The 16283-nt window shown below is 37.1% G+C and overlaps 4 protein-coding genes and 1 long non-coding RNA gene across 7 annotated transcripts in view; 2 read left to right on the top strand and 3 right to left on the bottom strand.

Annotated features, from left to right (window-relative positions):
* Positions 1–16283, bottom strand: part of ome (dipeptidyl peptidase 4 omega) — a 105119-nt gene that overhangs the window by 52780 nt on the left and 36056 nt on the right. The window contains exon 1 of one of the 3 annotated variants that reach the window (XM_017138950.3): positions 1328–1476. The exons of the other annotated variants lie outside the window; for them this stretch is intronic. The gene's annotated coding sequence lies outside the window, so the exon portion shown is untranslated. Of the gene's footprint in view, positions 1–1327; positions 1477–16283 lie in introns of those variants that run through there. 3 annotated transcript variants of the gene reach the window in all.
* On the bottom strand, positions 2211–2984 carry LOC108055579 (uncharacterized). Its single transcript, XM_017138966.3, has one exon. It carries the CDS (start codon positions 2867–2869, stop codon positions 2372–2374), a length of 498 nt encoding a protein of 165 aa, XP_016994455.2. The 5' UTR covers positions 2870–2984; the 3' UTR covers positions 2211–2371.
* On the top strand, positions 6939–11805 carry LOC123002980 (putative leucine-rich repeat-containing protein DDB_G0290503). The gene is made up of 4 exons (XM_070214365.1): positions 6939–7009; positions 7072–9138; positions 9636–11609; positions 11684–11805. The coding sequence occupies exons 1-4, from the start codon at positions 6998–7000 to the stop codon at positions 11720–11722; spliced, it is 4092 nt and encodes a 1363-aa protein (XP_070070466.1). The 5' UTR covers positions 6939–6997; the 3' UTR covers positions 11723–11805.
* Positions 11877–12512, top strand: LOC108055580 (uncharacterized). The gene has a single exon (XM_017138967.3). It carries the CDS (start codon positions 11961–11963, stop codon positions 12405–12407), a length of 447 nt encoding a protein of 148 aa, XP_016994456.1. The 5' UTR covers positions 11877–11960; the 3' UTR covers positions 12408–12512.
* LOC138912921 (uncharacterized) lies at positions 15480–16271 on the bottom strand. Its single transcript, XR_011418493.1, has 3 exons — positions 16104–16271; positions 15922–16031; positions 15480–15587 (listed from the first exon to the last, which is right to left on the bottom strand). It is a non-coding gene; the product is annotated as an uncharacterized lncRNA (long non-coding RNA).

The raw sequence follows: 16283 nt of genomic DNA, 5'->3' as shown, positions 1-16283 counted from the left end.
TCGTTTCGTTGAATTTGCATTAATTTTTTCACTTATCTCATTATTTTACCATTTGAAATTGTTTCCGTTGCTGTCAATTGTGTTTTTTTTTACATTGTTATTGCAAATTTTCCGTTAAGATTGAATTTACGATAGCACAGTTGGTATTTTTCATTATTTTATTGTAATTTATTTCACTTATAAGCCATAGATTTTATGTTATTTTATTTCCGCTTACTTAGCCTCAAAATTCAATCACATCTAGTTCCTAATTTCTTCCACATCGCACGCTCCTTTGATCACTTCTTGTGGCTTTTCTTCAGCTCCGCTGAGCACTCACAGAAAACACCCAAAGTTTTTCCAATTAGTTTAATGCATCATTTTGTCATTTCGGCAGCCAGCCAAGGATGCTCCACATATTATATTCATAAATGCACAACATATATATTTTGTTTGGACAAGTGCAAGCCAAGATTCTAACCACTTCATAACACTGCGGACAAAATCTCCTCGCCTGCATTTGATATTTTTTCGGTCTTGTTCCCTTTTTTGTTTTATAAACAAGAAATGCTGCAACACAAATGCCGAAGAAATATTTTGCTGCCAAAGTTTATTTTACTTTTGGCTTTGTTTCTTTTTATGTTTTCATTTTTCTATAGTTGGCTTTTGCTATTTTGTGGCGTAGACAAAACGGCGGCGAGCACGTTTCCGGCTGCGAACGGCACCGGAATTATAACAAGTTGTAAATGAAAGGCAAAATTTGATTACAGCCGATGTCAGAAGTCAAAATGAGAATTGCAGAACTAGTTAATTTGAATGGAAACCGAATGGGGGAAAGCAGAACATAAACCAATCCTGATGGGAGGAGAAATAGTTAAAAAGATACATAAACAACAATTATTTAGATTCATGGAATCACTTTGAAATAGCACATAGATATTGGCAACATTTTTAGTTTTTTTATAAATAAAAATTTTAGATAACAAATTTAAACAGATTGGTTTCATTAAAAATTCAATTTTAAAGCTTACAAAAATGATATCAATATTTGCATTATCTTATATTTAGTTGGCCAAAAAGATTTATTTACACAATTAGTATTAATTTTTGTCAAATGAATTTAGTTTGTAAATTTATTTAAGAACTTTCTTTTCTTTTTTAAATATAATATATTTTTAGCGTTTTCTGTGCAGTTGGTTTATTTTTCTGCCAAATACAATAAAACAGCTTTATTCAAAATGAAGCTCCATTGAAATGTATTTCGGTTGTACTGTCTCTGAATCGAACTGTATCTTTAACTTCATCTTTCCCCATCCGAATTGACTTTAGGCACGCGAACGTCACTTACGTTTACTCCCACTCGAAAAATGCGACGTAAACTGGATTTAGCGCGACGCAGTCTTTCTGGGGAATCCGCGGATGCACAACCGTAGCCGTAACCGAAAACGAAACCGAATCCGAACCGCACGTGGCGACTGACAAGCGGCAACTGAACTCAACCGCAGCTGGAGAATCGTCGCATGGCGAAAAGCACTCGGAGTGCGTCCGAAAAACCAGTGGAACGAGTGCAAATTGCTGGTTGCCGGCGAAAGAGCGGAGCAAAACAAAGCCACCGCTGAGTGACATTGCCTTGAGTGGCAGAGAAGAGAGCAGAGTCAACAGGTTGCTCAGCTGGTGATTTAACCTCGTTATTCTCGTTATTCCTCTGTGGGTCACACGGGGCGTATGTGCAATATGGCTCACTCGGTGCGTATGTGTAATGTGTATGGCTCAAGTTTGCCGACAAATCGCCGACAAATTGTTTGGGAACATAGATGCTGGGTGTGCACACGACTTGGATTACCAGTTGGGCTTGTCTTTAGTCCTGGCTGCGGCCTGTCACGGTGCGTATACGTAATTTTGCCTTGGCGTTTGCGGCCGGACATTTTGTGTCGATGTGTGCGTGCTGTTTTGTTTGCTTTCTGAGTGCAAAGTTTGGCCATAATTTTGTGTTTTTATGAACATTTTGGGGCTCTTCGGTTCAAGGAGTTGAAGAGCAGAGTGTGCAGAAATAGGACCTCTTAATTAAATATTAAAACGTTTTTTTAAAGGATACAAAATGGAAATTTAAAGGCTTGAAGCAATGCATTGTTAATAAATACATATTAATATAAATTATTGTTTGTTTAAGTTTTCGATTATTCGTAGAAATTAATTTGCAAAAACAACGGAATCTCAGTGCTCGAAATAAGAGTCATTCCTAACAATTTTTGTGTTCATTAGAAGATAATTTTTTCAAAGTGAAAACATTTTTGGTTCATTCGCCAGCAAATTTAATGGAATCGATAAAAAATATAAAGTCCTGATTACCGGTTTACTCCAAATGAATATGGGAGATGGAATCGGCAACGTACTAAACTAAAGAATTCTCGGGATCATCTGATGGTTTAGGTCCAGCTAAAGGCTCAATATAACTTATTTCATTGTAGTCAGACTTTGCAAGATCATCACCCTTTGAGTCCTGCTTAGTGTTTTCGAGGGCCGGTAGGCCTGGCTTATCAGTTGTAGGATCCACTTCAAGAAACATTCGAGAAACATTTTCGGGATTTAAATTGGCATCCAAACCGAACTCCTCAACTACTATAAACAAAATGTTCACTAGCAATCGACAAGACTTATTTTCATAATTGGCATCTCTGCGAATATTGTTGATGGCATTGTGGATGGTTTCCTTCATTTTCTGCAGCTCAATATTCATGCTCTCGATGTTGGCCAGAGTTTTTCGGGAGTTCGCCAGAGAAATGGCGATGCGGCGACCCAGATCCTCGTGCTCCTGGCGCATATTGGTAGCATTTTCACGGAGACAACCAAGGAAAATAGAGCGCACGGCAACACTTCTACCCATGTTCATTTTAGGGCTTAAAAATATACTAATTGTAGTATAATTAATTTATGAGTATATGTTTATCGGATGGGTTTCAAGCTGGTGACAGTACTGGAAAATTGTACGTAAACTCTCGTAGGAGAGAGCGGAAATGTAATGGGAAGCCTACTTGGGCAAAGCTACAATTAGATGATTGACATCTATTATAATAATTATCAGAGTAAGCCGATTAGTTGGCTAATGAATTAAACATTATGGGAATTTTGCGCCCCAACCTGGAGGCGACAAATCAATGTCACGAAAAACATATAATTATCATTATTATCCGCCCAAAAGCTTCGCGCCCCATGTGAACCCAACTTTTCCCATAGACTCCTTTGCCAGGCTGCTGCTCGGTGTTGCATTCATAATTGATTGTCCTGTGGGCAAACGTGTCCTTTGCCTGCGTCCCCTCGCCGGCTAAGCACTTAAGCTAAATGAAGGCAGATGGCTTAATTTTCATTTGAGTTGCTGGCAAAGGGATTCCTAAGCCGATCTGCCAATCTCTTTATCTTCATCCTTTCTGTTGAATTTTTAAATGTGCGAACTTGAGTGAGAAAATGCTTGGTAATTGGTCAAAGCCCTTGATTCCGGCATAGAGCATGGGACTTAATTTTTAATGAGAAGCAAATACGTTCTGTCCTAATTGGATTAATTGCCCATCCTGCGGGCTCTGAACGGCTTGCGGTCTAGGTCAAAGTCAATATGATAAGGGCCCACTTTGAATGTAAAACTTTTGCTTTGTTAGTAAAATAAAAAGTAAAGTTCAGAAATGGGTTAAAGTAGGGAGTAAGTCAACTAAGCATTATTTTTGTGGATTTGTATAAATGATTATATTTATGAATTAATTAATTAAAAAATATGTCTATTTTATTAAATTAGTAAACTATTTTAAGTCTTTGTGCTCCTGACATTTTTAGTTCTGATAAAATGCTTAGTCGTGAAAATCATGCCAGGAAAGGCTTTAATATTTAATTGAATTAATTATGAGCACATTGCATCGGCTGACTAATTTAAATGCTTTAAATTGTCTTTATGTTAACTCATTAGTACAGAAACGTTGGAAAAATAATTAGATAATTCCACATGTCAATACCAAAATAATTTTAAATAGACCGCAAATCAAATTTACCTACTACGATAATTAAAACGAGCACAAAGAGAATTTGAACTCAAATCTCCAAAGCCATCAGTTTAATTTTCCTTCCGTTTCCTCCGACCGGAAAAAGCTTTTCCTTAGCTGTCAACTGGTAAATGCCGAATTCTATCAATTTGCCATTCAATCATTGCACTGACGTTGCTAAGCCGACTATGCAAATTGAAGTCAAGAGGCATTAAGTCCGATCCCAAAACTAAAACGCTACTCCATGACACAATTGTCAGGGTTTTATCGGCTTATTCCCATGCATGAGTGCGGACACTCACACAGACACGCTCATGCCCACACAAATGCAGAGCTCTTATCGCAAAAGGAAAAAGCTTTGCCAATTTTCGCAATTTTTTTCTCCTATGTCGACCTTGTTGGATTCATTTTTTATCTTTTTTGATAGTCTTGTTAAAAATAAGTGCAGTTCTGGTGTGTTCATGTATGTCTTTAAATACTTTAGGGTATTTAAAAAAATGTATTACAATATTACAATTTGTTTTTAATGAATAATATTATAAAGATGTAAATTTATTGTTAAAAAAAAGGAAATAACATAATTACAATTAATTTTTATATTTAATAATTTTTTGTAGTATTCGTTCTCTTTATTTTAGAAACTTGTCTGTTTTATAGAAACTATAAAAATACATTTTCTTCTTCCTGCCAAAAGCCATTGGTTGTGAATTTAATTTGCCATAAATTTATTCTTGTTTGTCTTAAAATGCAAAAGTTAAAGTTCACGACTTGAAATATTTTGCACATATTGACAGTAAAATACATTTTAAGAAAGAATAAGAAATAATTGAAAGCAGCTTGATTGATTGGCTGAAGTATATCAGTTAACTAAGTTTCTGGCACTCCTGAGTTTTATTCCACATCTCCTTTTTCTTGGGACTTTTGGAAATTGATGTGCGGTTGAAAGGTGATTTATTGCGGGATGAAAAGGAAAGGGACTCTTTATTTCTCTGTCTGTGTTTGCTTATCAAGTTTCGGCAAGGTTTTCAGACAGCGACACATATTTTATTGAATTTGATGTAGTAACTCAATCAAGGCAACCTTATTCAGAATTTTCAGCATAATTGATGACGAATAAAAAGAACTAAATGTTAAAGGTCCCAGAAAAATAGGTTGAGATGGGTCAACCGAAAAGATGACAGTTAGTTGGATATTGAATTTAAATAAAATGAATATAAAAATAAATTAACGCATGAAAGAAATCATACAAATAAATATACCGTAAATATAAATTAAATAATATGTGTTTGTATACGTTTGTCTAATGGCAAATTTATACCTTTTTATCAGCTTCAAACGTTTTACATTATAGCACCATTTCTTTATTGTCAATGGTTACCTTCGGTAGCGATTTAATACCTCATCTTTCTTTGGAAATATCAGTTCAAGTTGAATAAACTCACCTGGAAGTAAAGTAAAATAAAAGTCAATGAGAAAATAAATTATCATTTGTGTATTTCAAAGTCGTATTCTCTGCCTTCTATTCTATTTACTGCCATAAAACTTGATGGCATAAACCATTTGACAGCTTAAATGGGATTGAATAAAATCAATAGAAAATTCAACAAAAGAGCATTTTTTGAGAACATTTTACAATTGACTGCGCATTTTATATTAATTTTTGGCTACCATGAAAAGGCGCGGTAATAAATAAAAAAGCTTTTCGATATCTTTAAGATTGCCTTGAGCTTTTTCTCATTATTCTGGCTATTAACTATCACTCGACAGGCTAGAGCGACGCTTGCCAATTTCCCGAAGCCGCTCGACTCAACTATGCAAACTACTTAAGAAAGTTTCTGGCTGCTGCTCTCCTCTGGGTTATAACACCTATCATTTGCATCTGTCTTGACACCCCTGTAGTCCCAGTCCCCCTTGATTTTCCCCTGGTTTTCCGGTGACTTCTCCGGTCCAACTACCGCAAGTCAAACGCGAAAAGTTCGATTGCATTTTTGGCGCTGCTAGCTTCCCTCGCAGGTGGCACGTTTCTGGTGGCTTGCCACCACATGACGCATACGCCACGTTGACTAATTAAACTAATCTCCTCGCTCGATGGCTGGGCAAACACCTTGAGCTGAAATTATTCGAAATCCCCCACCATCCCAGCGAAGCACAAAAATGTATATACATATACATTTTACTTTATTTCTGTGGTTCCACTTTTGCTGTGATTTCAGTTTTGGCTCTCTCATTTTTCTGCTTTTCCGCTTAGCAATTTAATTTTTGTGCTTCCCTTTCTTTATTTTTTTGTTGGCCTTCCCGTCGTGTTTGCGTAGCTGAAATTGTTTTCCATTTCAGGTTTTTCCGCCCGCCCGCGGTGACCGAAAAATAGGGAGTCGGGGAAGCTCGAGGGGTTGCCTTGGATGCTGGCTGTTGGATGCTGGATGGTCGGGGGAGTCGCAGTTCTGACTCCCTGTTGGGTATCCATTTCAAGTGGCTCTGTAGCCACAACCTGTGCGATGATAACGAGTAAACGCTGCTCAGGGCATTGCGAATTGCATTGGGTTTCCCACAAATTTATGCTGCTTCTTCTCGGGGGCGCTTAAAAGTTGGAATGAGTTTGGTGACAGCATGGGTAATCTGACTTTTTTGGTGTATTTCGGGACATTCTTTAATGATAAGGTATCTTTGCCTTAATTATTTCGCAATATATTTGTTTTGTCTTTTTAGAAAAAATGTTTTATATCTCTAAATTGTATGCTATTCTTTATTTTCCGAAGCTGGGAAAGTAAGTTTAAGATTAATAAAAGTAGAATTTTTCTATTGGTTTCGTAGACAACTAATAATTTTTTTCGTTTTAAAGTTTTCTATCACACCTCGGTAATTAATAAGCACAGCATGCAAATCGATTGGTGGTCACTGCTCTTCGCTAACTAATAGTTCTCCCTCTTTGTCCAGTTAGTTGAACTTTGCTGACTGGCGACTGAGGTTCGTGGACCGCAGCAAACGTGACGAAAATGAAACCAAAGGTGAGTTCAATGGATCCAACAGCCAAGATGTGTTCATTCAACAATGAGAATGTCATGCACAGGTATCAATTGCGTCACTACTAACATTGCTATCTGCAATTACGGCGGTGGATAACCAACTAAGCACCCATGACAACGGAAGTCCTTCCTATCAAATAGAAGCACCACCGACGACTGACCAGTGCGAGAATTACACCGTTGTATCCAGGTGGTTTAATGAACAGCTAAACATTAATTCGCAATTGTCAAACTTGCGAACAGAAATGGACCTGATCATAAATTCATTCAATAGATCGACTTGTCCTAAGAAATTCTGCCCTTATAATGAAAACACCCTTCAATTAATTATTGACAATCTACACGAAATAAGTGAAGGCAAAAGAACAGGAGTTGAGCGGCCTAAGCTTAAAGGAGATTTGGGAAAGAATCTTGAAACAAGTGTATCAAAGATCAAGAAAGCCGTCGTTAAGGCCTTCAAAGCTTGTTGTGAGAACTTACAAGAGAAAATACAGATGCTCAAAGATGATCTCGAAGAAAAAGTGAGGGATTTGGCCAGAAAAATAAAAGATGTAAATTCAGACAAAGAAGACGATCTTCAGAAAAGCCTAAAAAATCTGGAGGATCAAATGGAAGACGTAAAATCAGGATTAAAAAAATTGCAAAAAGAAATGGGCGACACTGAAGAAAATTCTAAATGTTGTGCAGAATTGAAAGGACAAGCTGAGGAGTTAAGCGACAAGATTTTCGCGGCCAAAAATGTAGCTGATGTCAAAGCCCAAAAGCTGGAGAATGAGCTCGAACAGTTAAAGAATTCGCAACGGAAACAGGACAAAATAACTATTTCTTTAAAACAAAGGATAGAAAACAATGGCGGGGATACTATAAATATTTTGGAGAAATACAAAAAAGATTGCAGAAATGAAACCGTTCCCGAGGACACACGTTTGGAATTGGGCAACCTACATGACTTGGAAAAGAAGACCGAAAACTTACAGATACTCGTCAAAAACATCTCCAATAAGTTATCCGATTTGGACACTCAGGGATCTTCAACCAAGTTAAGTGTAAACCTCAAAACTTGCCTGGAAAATAACGAAAAGCTGGGTAAAATTCTTTCCCAACTTGAGGAAATGCTTAAACAAAAAACTCAAGCTTGTGTAAATGCCAGCTTATCAAGTAATGACAATTGTGCGCCTGATAAAAAGCTTAAGGATCTTATTAAAGACCTTGAAAAGGAAAATGAAAGCCTTAGTGCAGAACTACAAAAATTCCCTAAGTGCTGTCAGAGAATTGATGAACTCATCTTGCAAGCCGATCAATTGAAAATTTTGCTTCATAACATGAACCAAACCTACAATAATCACATTAAAACTAACGCGGACCAATTTAAGGCCATTCAAGAGGCCCTGAATGAAACTCTAAGGAGGTTGGGCGACATCAAGAAACCGGAAAACAATAAAGGCTTACAAGAGCAAGTAAGTCCCATTGAAAGAAAATTGAACAAAGCCAACTTGAATTTAGAAACACTGAAAAAACGACAAGATGATTTTTCAAAGCTTTTGGATAGTACCAAACATCAAACAAACTCTCGGAATGAGTTGGAAAAACTTAAAAAAGATTTCAACGAATTTCGACAAAAGGTTTATAAGCAGTTAAAGGATTTTAAACAAGAAAAGTTAGGCGAACCTTCAGCTGATTTCAAGGACCGGGAGAAACGTATAAATAAACTAAACGATAACATTCGACCAAATCTGGATAAATTAAAGGAAACATTTCAGCGCCATGAAGACTTAGAAAAGCTGGTCAAAGATAAGATGGAAAACATGAAAACGCCATCAAAACTAAAGCTTGCATGTCAAAGAAAATGCAAGGGGATAAACCAAATTAATGACCTCGTGGAACAAATTGAAGAAGCGGAGCAGATGTTTGTAACGATACGTGTTCCGAAACCTACACCCACTCCGAAAGTTAAACCAAAACCTAAACCCCTTCCGAAACCAAGTCAAAAGCCGAAGCCGAAGCCGACACCGAAACCTAAACCTAAACCAAAACCAAAACCGAAGCCAAAACCGACAGATTCTAATGTTATAATAGGTGGTGTCGATTATACCTCTCCTCGGTATACAGGATAATAAAATATTTGTAAGCTAACACTACGGAAATTTATTTTACATTTTATTTTTTCATTTTATGTTTTAGAACATTCGAGTAAACCAAGGAACGTCCTGAGGAATATGTGGTTCTTAACTGTACCTATTAATTTTCCGAAATGGGTTTCCATCTTTACAAATAAATGCGCATGTTAAATACAAATCCTATTCTTTTCTTCTAAAGTATTTTAAAACCACTCCAAAAAAATTGTATTCAATTTTGTAACGAATTCTTCTTTTGCCAATTTTTTTATGTTTTTTTCATTAAAGCGGTAAAATTTATCATAATAGTTTTGTATAATTTTTAAGACATCACTTAATTGGACGATAGAAAAATCATTAAATTAAGTTATTTTTCAAAATGGCTTGAAAATTCTTAAACTCCCCTTGTTGGTTAATAAGCACAGCATGCAAATCGATTGATGGTCAACTCTCTGTCAAAGATGACTAATAGTTCTCTCTCTTTGTCCAGTTAGTTGAACTTGGCTAACCGGCGACAGAGGTTCGTGGACCGCAGCAAACGTGACGAAAATGAAACCAAAGGTGAGTTCAATGGATCCAACAATCAGAAAGTGTTCATTCAACAATGCCAACGCCAAGCACAGGTATCGATTGCGTCACTACTACTACTTCTGCTATCTGCAATTACGACGACGGAGAACCAAGTAAATACCCATGACGTGGAAAGTCCGTCAAATCAAGAAAAAGCACCTTCACTGAATGAGCAGTGCCAAGACTACAACGATATTGCCGGGTGGATGCGTGAGCAGATAAATCTTAATACCCAATTGAGGTATTTGCAAACCGATCTGGACTTCATTCTTAGCTCATTATATAAAACGAATCCACTAAAAAAGTGCTATTTCTATGAGGAGAACACTCTACAATTAATCATTGAAAATGTCAATGCAATCAAAGCCAATGGAACCCAAACTGCTTTTGAGTCCATAGGAGATCTGGAAAAGAATCTCGAAATTATTTTGCCCCGGATGAAAGAAGTAGTACCCAAGGGCATAAAAAGCTGCTGTGAAAACTTATTATTTGAAAACCTAAAAGATGATATGAAGAAACAAGTGCAAGATCTAACAATAAAACTGAAAGAAGTGAACTCAGAAAAATCCACAGAAAATGACGCATTTCATAAAAAATTAAAAGACTTGGAGAATCAAATAAATGAAATTAAACCAAACTTGGAAATGCTACAAAAACAAATGGGTGACAATAATGAAAATACTAAATGTTGTATTGAGCTGAAAAGTCAAGTTCAGGATTTGGAAAATAGGCTCAGGTTGGCGAAAAACGAAAAGGAAGATCAAGCCCATACGTTAGGGAACCAGCTAGAAGATCTAAAAAACAAGCAACATAAAGCAGCAGAAATAGCAACTAATCTTAAGCAAACCACCGAGGATAAGCCCGGAATATTAAATATTAAACAAATTCTAGAACAGTGCGCCAAAAATTGCTTAAATAAAAATGGTTCTGAAGACAACCGCTTACTTGACTTGGAAAAGAAAATCGAAAACTTACAGATACTCGTCGAAGCCGTTTCCAAAAAGTTTATCGATTTGGTTATCCCTGAATCATCAACAAATTTAAGTGTAACGATTAATACTTGTCTTCAAAATGGCGAAAGGCTAACCAAAATTCAATCTCATCTACAGAATTTAGTAAGACAAAAAAATGAATCCTGTTTTGTGCAATCAAATTGTTCCTCTGATGAAGACCTTAAAAAAAACATTAGGGAACTAGAAGAAAAACGTGAAAGATTACGAAATGATCTTAAAAAGTTCCCGGAGTGCTGCCAAAAAATTGACGAGCTTCTCCTGCAAGTGGCTAATTTAGAACGTTTGCTTAAGGACATGAACCAAACCTATAATGATCACCTTAAAGCTAACACAGATCAATTTAATACCATAAAAGAGGCCATGGACGATGCCCTAAAAAAGTTGGGCGACAAGAAGCAATCGAATAATGACGGTCTTCGGGAGCAAGTACAGAACCTTAATAAAGTGCTAGACAAAGCTAAGTTGAAACTTGAAGTATTAAAAGAGAGGCAAGATGGGTTATTAAAAGATAAAGATTCTATAGAAAATTTAACATACTCTCCGGATGAGTTGGCAAGTTTAAAAAAGGAATTCGACGACTTGAAACAAGATGTTGCGAAGATGATAAAGGATTTCGAAGTTCTAGGAAATATCAGAAAGGAGTCAGTGCAACGTCTGGAGAAATTCAACAATGAAGTTAGTCAAGATCTAGATAAAATAAAAGAAAAACTTTTACCATCCGACGAATTGGAAAAACAGGTCAAAGATCAGATAGAAGAGCAGAAAAAGCAAGCCAATCTAATGCTGGATTGCAAAAATAGGTGCATGAAAATTGACAAGATAAATGATCTCATAGATCGAGTCGAGGACCTGGAGAAGTTGTATAATAAATTAAAGGTATCAAAGGTAAATTAAATATAATAAAAAAGTATTGTTCAGATATACCTATAGATATTTTTCGTTTCCGTTTCTACTTTCAGAAATTAAGGACAAGTCGTCGGAAACCAAAACCAAAGTGAATCCTAATACATTGATTTTTAATTTTTTAGGGTAATTTCACAGTAGTTTCACAGCACACTTTAAAATCTTTCAAATCGTATTTTTTATACTTTTCGTTTTTAAAAGTTTTTTTTGTTTCAATGGGTGTTATTTTGTTTTTACAAAATTTGATATTTGTCGAATTCCTTGAGTCATTTGCCAATGCTGTTCACACATAGTTCACTTGAGATTAGTATCAAATTCAATTGAAGTAAAACGATGATGATACAAACGGAAAATGTTAAAATCGATCATGCCCTGGACATCTGCTACTCCATGGAGGACGACTTGAACGAGTGCCTGGACATTGTGAAGACCCTGAATCGGAAGTACAATGCTCCCGGGCGCTATTTCATTTCCATGGACCCCTTCAAACAGGACTATCCGCTGTTCAGCCACGAGTCTACGGATATGGATGCGTCGTCCCTGCGGAGCGTTGACTCGGAACTTGAGATGCTCAGTCAACTTTACGGTGCCAGAAGTGCCCAGGAGCTGGACGAGTCCTATGTGGATGTTCGCTACAAGTTTATCAAACTAAAGCGCGACTTTGAGGGTACTCTGATCCATTGCCAGAGGATCATCGACTTTGCGGATCGCCAGGAGAAGATTACTCATCGAATGCTGAAGAATTCGCGTAGCCGCAAGACGAAGTTGTGCCGTCACTAGGAATGCAAATTCCTGCCAACTATTTCATCAAACTTTGGGGGCGTGTGTAAATTGTAAATTGCGTCGACACTTGGCAGCTTTTATTAAAAATTACTGTCACCATTAGCCGAGTTGCCCGATGACTTTGGGCGGGGAGACGGAGGATGGCCAACTTTCCAAAACTCATTTGGCCCGACATGAAAATGAGGCAAAGTTTTTTATCAGAGTCTCAGTTTTTCTTGTGTCTCTGTCTCGCGTCACAAGTTTTCCCTGACGTTGAGCACGACGATGACGATGATGATGATGGTATGGTAGGACAGTAACAAGTCAGCTGCATGTTTATGAGCACGACAATGGGTAAATACAAATACGGACATGCGAGAGAATATGTTGGGGGAAACATGAGAAATTGCCAGCGCAAAACTTGAGATAATGTAATGCAAAAGTGGCCCAGGACCAGACGCAACTTTTCCATAACGCTTTGCCAACTTGGCTCTGTGTTTGTGTAACGTAATATTTGTGAGCATTATTTTATTTTTGTTTTTTCTGTTTTTGTCTCTTTCCCCCCACTTGAAAGGGGAATCCCCGCACTTCGTTAGGGTAACAAGTAGCTGGGACAAGGACCCCTGGCCGGCCAACTGGACAGCTGCAAGGACATAAAGCAGTGAAGTTTTGCATATTTAAAGTAATATCAACGGGGGAAAACAAACTTTTCTTTTTCATTATTATTCTTGTTTCTTTTTCTTGCTATATTACCCAAAGGGGCAGGAAGTGTGCTGCGGTCCATTGAATAGAGGCATCGGGATCACGAGGGCTCCAAATGGGGTTCAAAAGGTGTTCATTGAGTGAATGCTGCGGTCACTCCCAATGATGAGATGGTTGAAAGGTTTGCCAACAAGTCATGGTTAGAGTTGGGAGGAAGTAAATGGAATACTGCAGCTTGAACCCGGAGTTACTTTAACTTAATTTAGCCAGCTTCTAATCAAGCCACCACCCTAAATCGCTTCATTACTCTGATCGCTCTCCAAAGCATTCGTTCCATAAATTTACGGCCACCATTTGCTGCAGTTTTCTTCCACCTTATATGAGCTTACGTTTCTGCCAGATATTCGAGATTACAGGGGTAAGTCGTCTTATCATGTTTAATAGGTATTTCTGTAAAAATGGGCAACTTGGTATTGAAAATTACATTAGGCATTTAAGCATTATAAATAGTGATTGTTTTTATTTATTTTAAACATGAATCTAAGGATATTGTTTGTCTATAAAAAATCAAAATGTATATTTTTATATTGCATTTAAATAAAAATATATTCCAAGAAAAAAAATATTTTTAAATTAGATAAGACTCTAATTTACTATTTACTTGGGAATAAATTAAATATTCAAAGAATCGGTTGCCAAGTATCTTAATGTCGGTTGCTCCCGACGTAATAGTGCTGAATGGTTATTTATACACTTCTTGTGCCCAACGGAGCCAGAGCAAACATTCGCCATTAAACAGCGCTTTATGGGGCCTACATCTCTGCACAGCCATCGATTGATATGAGTTTGAGAATTTATTAGTGCTTTAATGGCCCAGGCAGCCGACCTGGCCCCAGAATGTGGAATACTCAGAGCCGTGCTCGGCTTTCGCCATTCCAAGTGCAGCAGAAGTGCTTTAAGCATGCCCACTACCAATTTGTGGAGCACCCTCAACAGCTCTCTGGGAACTTAAAATAGCTGGCCAAAATCAAAGTCGAAAATGTGCAAGAACCGCCAAATTGTTTTGCACGTTTAGCCGCAAATGGAGGCTGGCTCCGATCCCCTCTTCCGGCAACCCCATATTCCGGCTAAGTGTATCCGGAATAGGCATTTGTTCAATACCAACATGAACGTCTGCAAAGACCTTGGTTTAGGGTTGGCCAGAGCTGGTGAGGTCCTCGATTCGCCATCCTGTTTGTGCTGTGGGGGCCATTTAGAAAAGATTTGCCAAACAAGTTTGTTTAATTAAGATTTCCTGCGGGCCAGTTGATTGACTTTAAGTGCCGGGAACTAACCGAATTAATGAGGCACGCTCCCAGGCGAGATGAGATCTCCAGACAATGTCTGGGGAAATTTCATTCGGAAGTTGACGTGGAATGCGGGCAAAGCCGTAGGAACAAGCAAATATTTACATTTACCGAAATTATTCGTAAGTGAGCGGTTTGAAAGCTTTAATTTGCGTTGACCATTTAGTGATTAAGTCTTAAATAAATTATAAAAATACACTCATAGAAATTTTCCGGTAAAATCGCCCTAAAAACAGGGAAAATCGCCCTAAAACGGGGGTCAATGGCGACTAGGCAACAAAATTAGGGCAAATTGCCCTAAAAATACGGGTGATTTTGTCATACATTTAGGGCGATTTTTCGTAGATCTAGGGCGATTTTTCTATTTTCAAAGGTAATTGCCCTAAAAATAAGAAATGAGACCATTAAACTAAAGGCAGTTTCCTTTAAATCCAGGGCGATTTTTCTGGACTTATAGGAGAAATGCCCTGGAAATCGGAAAAAATACCTTTAAACTAAAGGCAGTTTTTTATAAATCTAGGGTGTTTTTCTGGATTTTAAGGCGAATTGCCCTAGAAATAAGGAAAAATATCCTAAAACTAAAGGCAGATTTTCATAAATCTAGGGCATTTTCTCTGGATTTGTAGGTGAATTGCCCTAAAACATGCAAAATGCTCCCCAAAATTTCACGGCCATTTTTCAAAAATAAAAATACAATTTCAATATATTTTTTTTTGTTTTTATATTTTTGTTTGTTGTTATTTACATTAACTACAAATATATTTACACAATTTATAGTTATACAAATTTACATACTCTCCTATTCTTATTGCTAAATGGATTATATCGGGTTTAAAAATAATAAATAACTTTAATAGAAACGGCTTCCCGAGTCCGCAATGGTGTGCTTGCGTTCTTGCTCCCGGCGTCCTTTTTTGTTCTTGCTGTCGGCACCAACACTGAATGGATCGCAAGCCAATTTAAAGTTGATTGTATCTCTATTAAATGAAAACAGTCTAATTATTATATGATAATAGAAAAAAAGAGAAGCACTTACCTTCAGAGCTTTACAAAAATTTGAGCAGGTTTATTTCATGTTGCTTCCTTACTCCTGCTTTTAATAAGTCCGAAAAGTGGTTTGCGAAAGCTGGATCTGAAAAGCGTTCTCGATCTAAAAAAAAAAAGAAAAAATTGTTAGAAATTAATATAAAAATGCACAACCAACACACACAATTTTCATTTAGCCTGCGAGTGCGTTTGCTGCTACTCCTAGAAAAAAAAAGAAGCAGCAAAAGCAAATTTCGAGCACTGACGAAATGTCGCAATAGAAATTTGGGGGTTGTTTTGGCATATGCACTTGTGAATGCGGTTTGTCCGGTGCATAAATACAGATTTCTTGTAAATATATACATATGTATGTGTGTATTATGTTGCATCATCTTTTTAACTCAAGCATTATTTACAAATACACATACATATATGTATACTCTTATTAATGATCTTACTTTGTTCAGCCACACTTCCAAGACTTCCGCTTCTGGACCGACTAGTTGAACAGGAATTTCTCCTCGTAGCTGCTTCCACTCAAATTTTTTAAAGTTTCAGCTGCATTTTCCTTTGTTACAGATATGTAAATTCAATTAGCTATTAATATCCAAATTGCACAATTATATATGTATGTACTCACCAGAAAACAGAAAAAGAATCGCCTCCCAAGTCCTTTAATAGCGTTTACATTTTTAACTTTTTCACAAACAAAAGGTTTCATACAAACACGTCTGTCACTGCCAAGCGCCCGAAAAATTATGACAAAGTCTAGACAATGCAACTCTTTCTACCCCCACCCTTGCCACTGCAACGGACGAAA

This window comes from Drosophila takahashii, chromosome 3L (genome assembly GCF_030179915.1).
Source record: "Drosophila takahashii strain IR98-3 E-12201 chromosome 3L, DtakHiC1v2, whole genome shotgun sequence".
NCBI classification, from domain to species: domain Eukaryota; kingdom Metazoa; phylum Arthropoda; class Insecta; order Diptera; family Drosophilidae; genus Drosophila; species Drosophila takahashii.
This window is presented reverse-complemented; position numbering and strand designations above follow the sequence as displayed.

Excerpts from the sequence above, each read along its gene's own strand:
- LOC108055579 (XM_017138966.3), bottom strand. The coding sequence starts at position 2,869 with ATGAACATGGGTAGAAGTGTTGCCGTGCGCTCTATTTTCCTTGGTTGT.
- LOC123002980 (XM_070214365.1), top strand. Across the intron at positions 9,139-9,635 it reads CCTCTCCTCGGTATACAGGA|TTGAACTTGGCTAACCGGCG; the intron begins TAATAAAATATT and ends TTGTCCAGTTAG. Across the intron at positions 11,610-11,683 it reads ATAAATTAAAGGTATCAAAG|AAATTAAGGACAAGTCGTCG; the intron begins GTAAATTAAATA and ends TTCTACTTTCAG.
- LOC108055580 (XM_017138967.3), top strand. The coding sequence starts at position 11,961 with ATGATGATACAAACGGAAAATGTTAAAATCGATCATGCCCTGGACATC.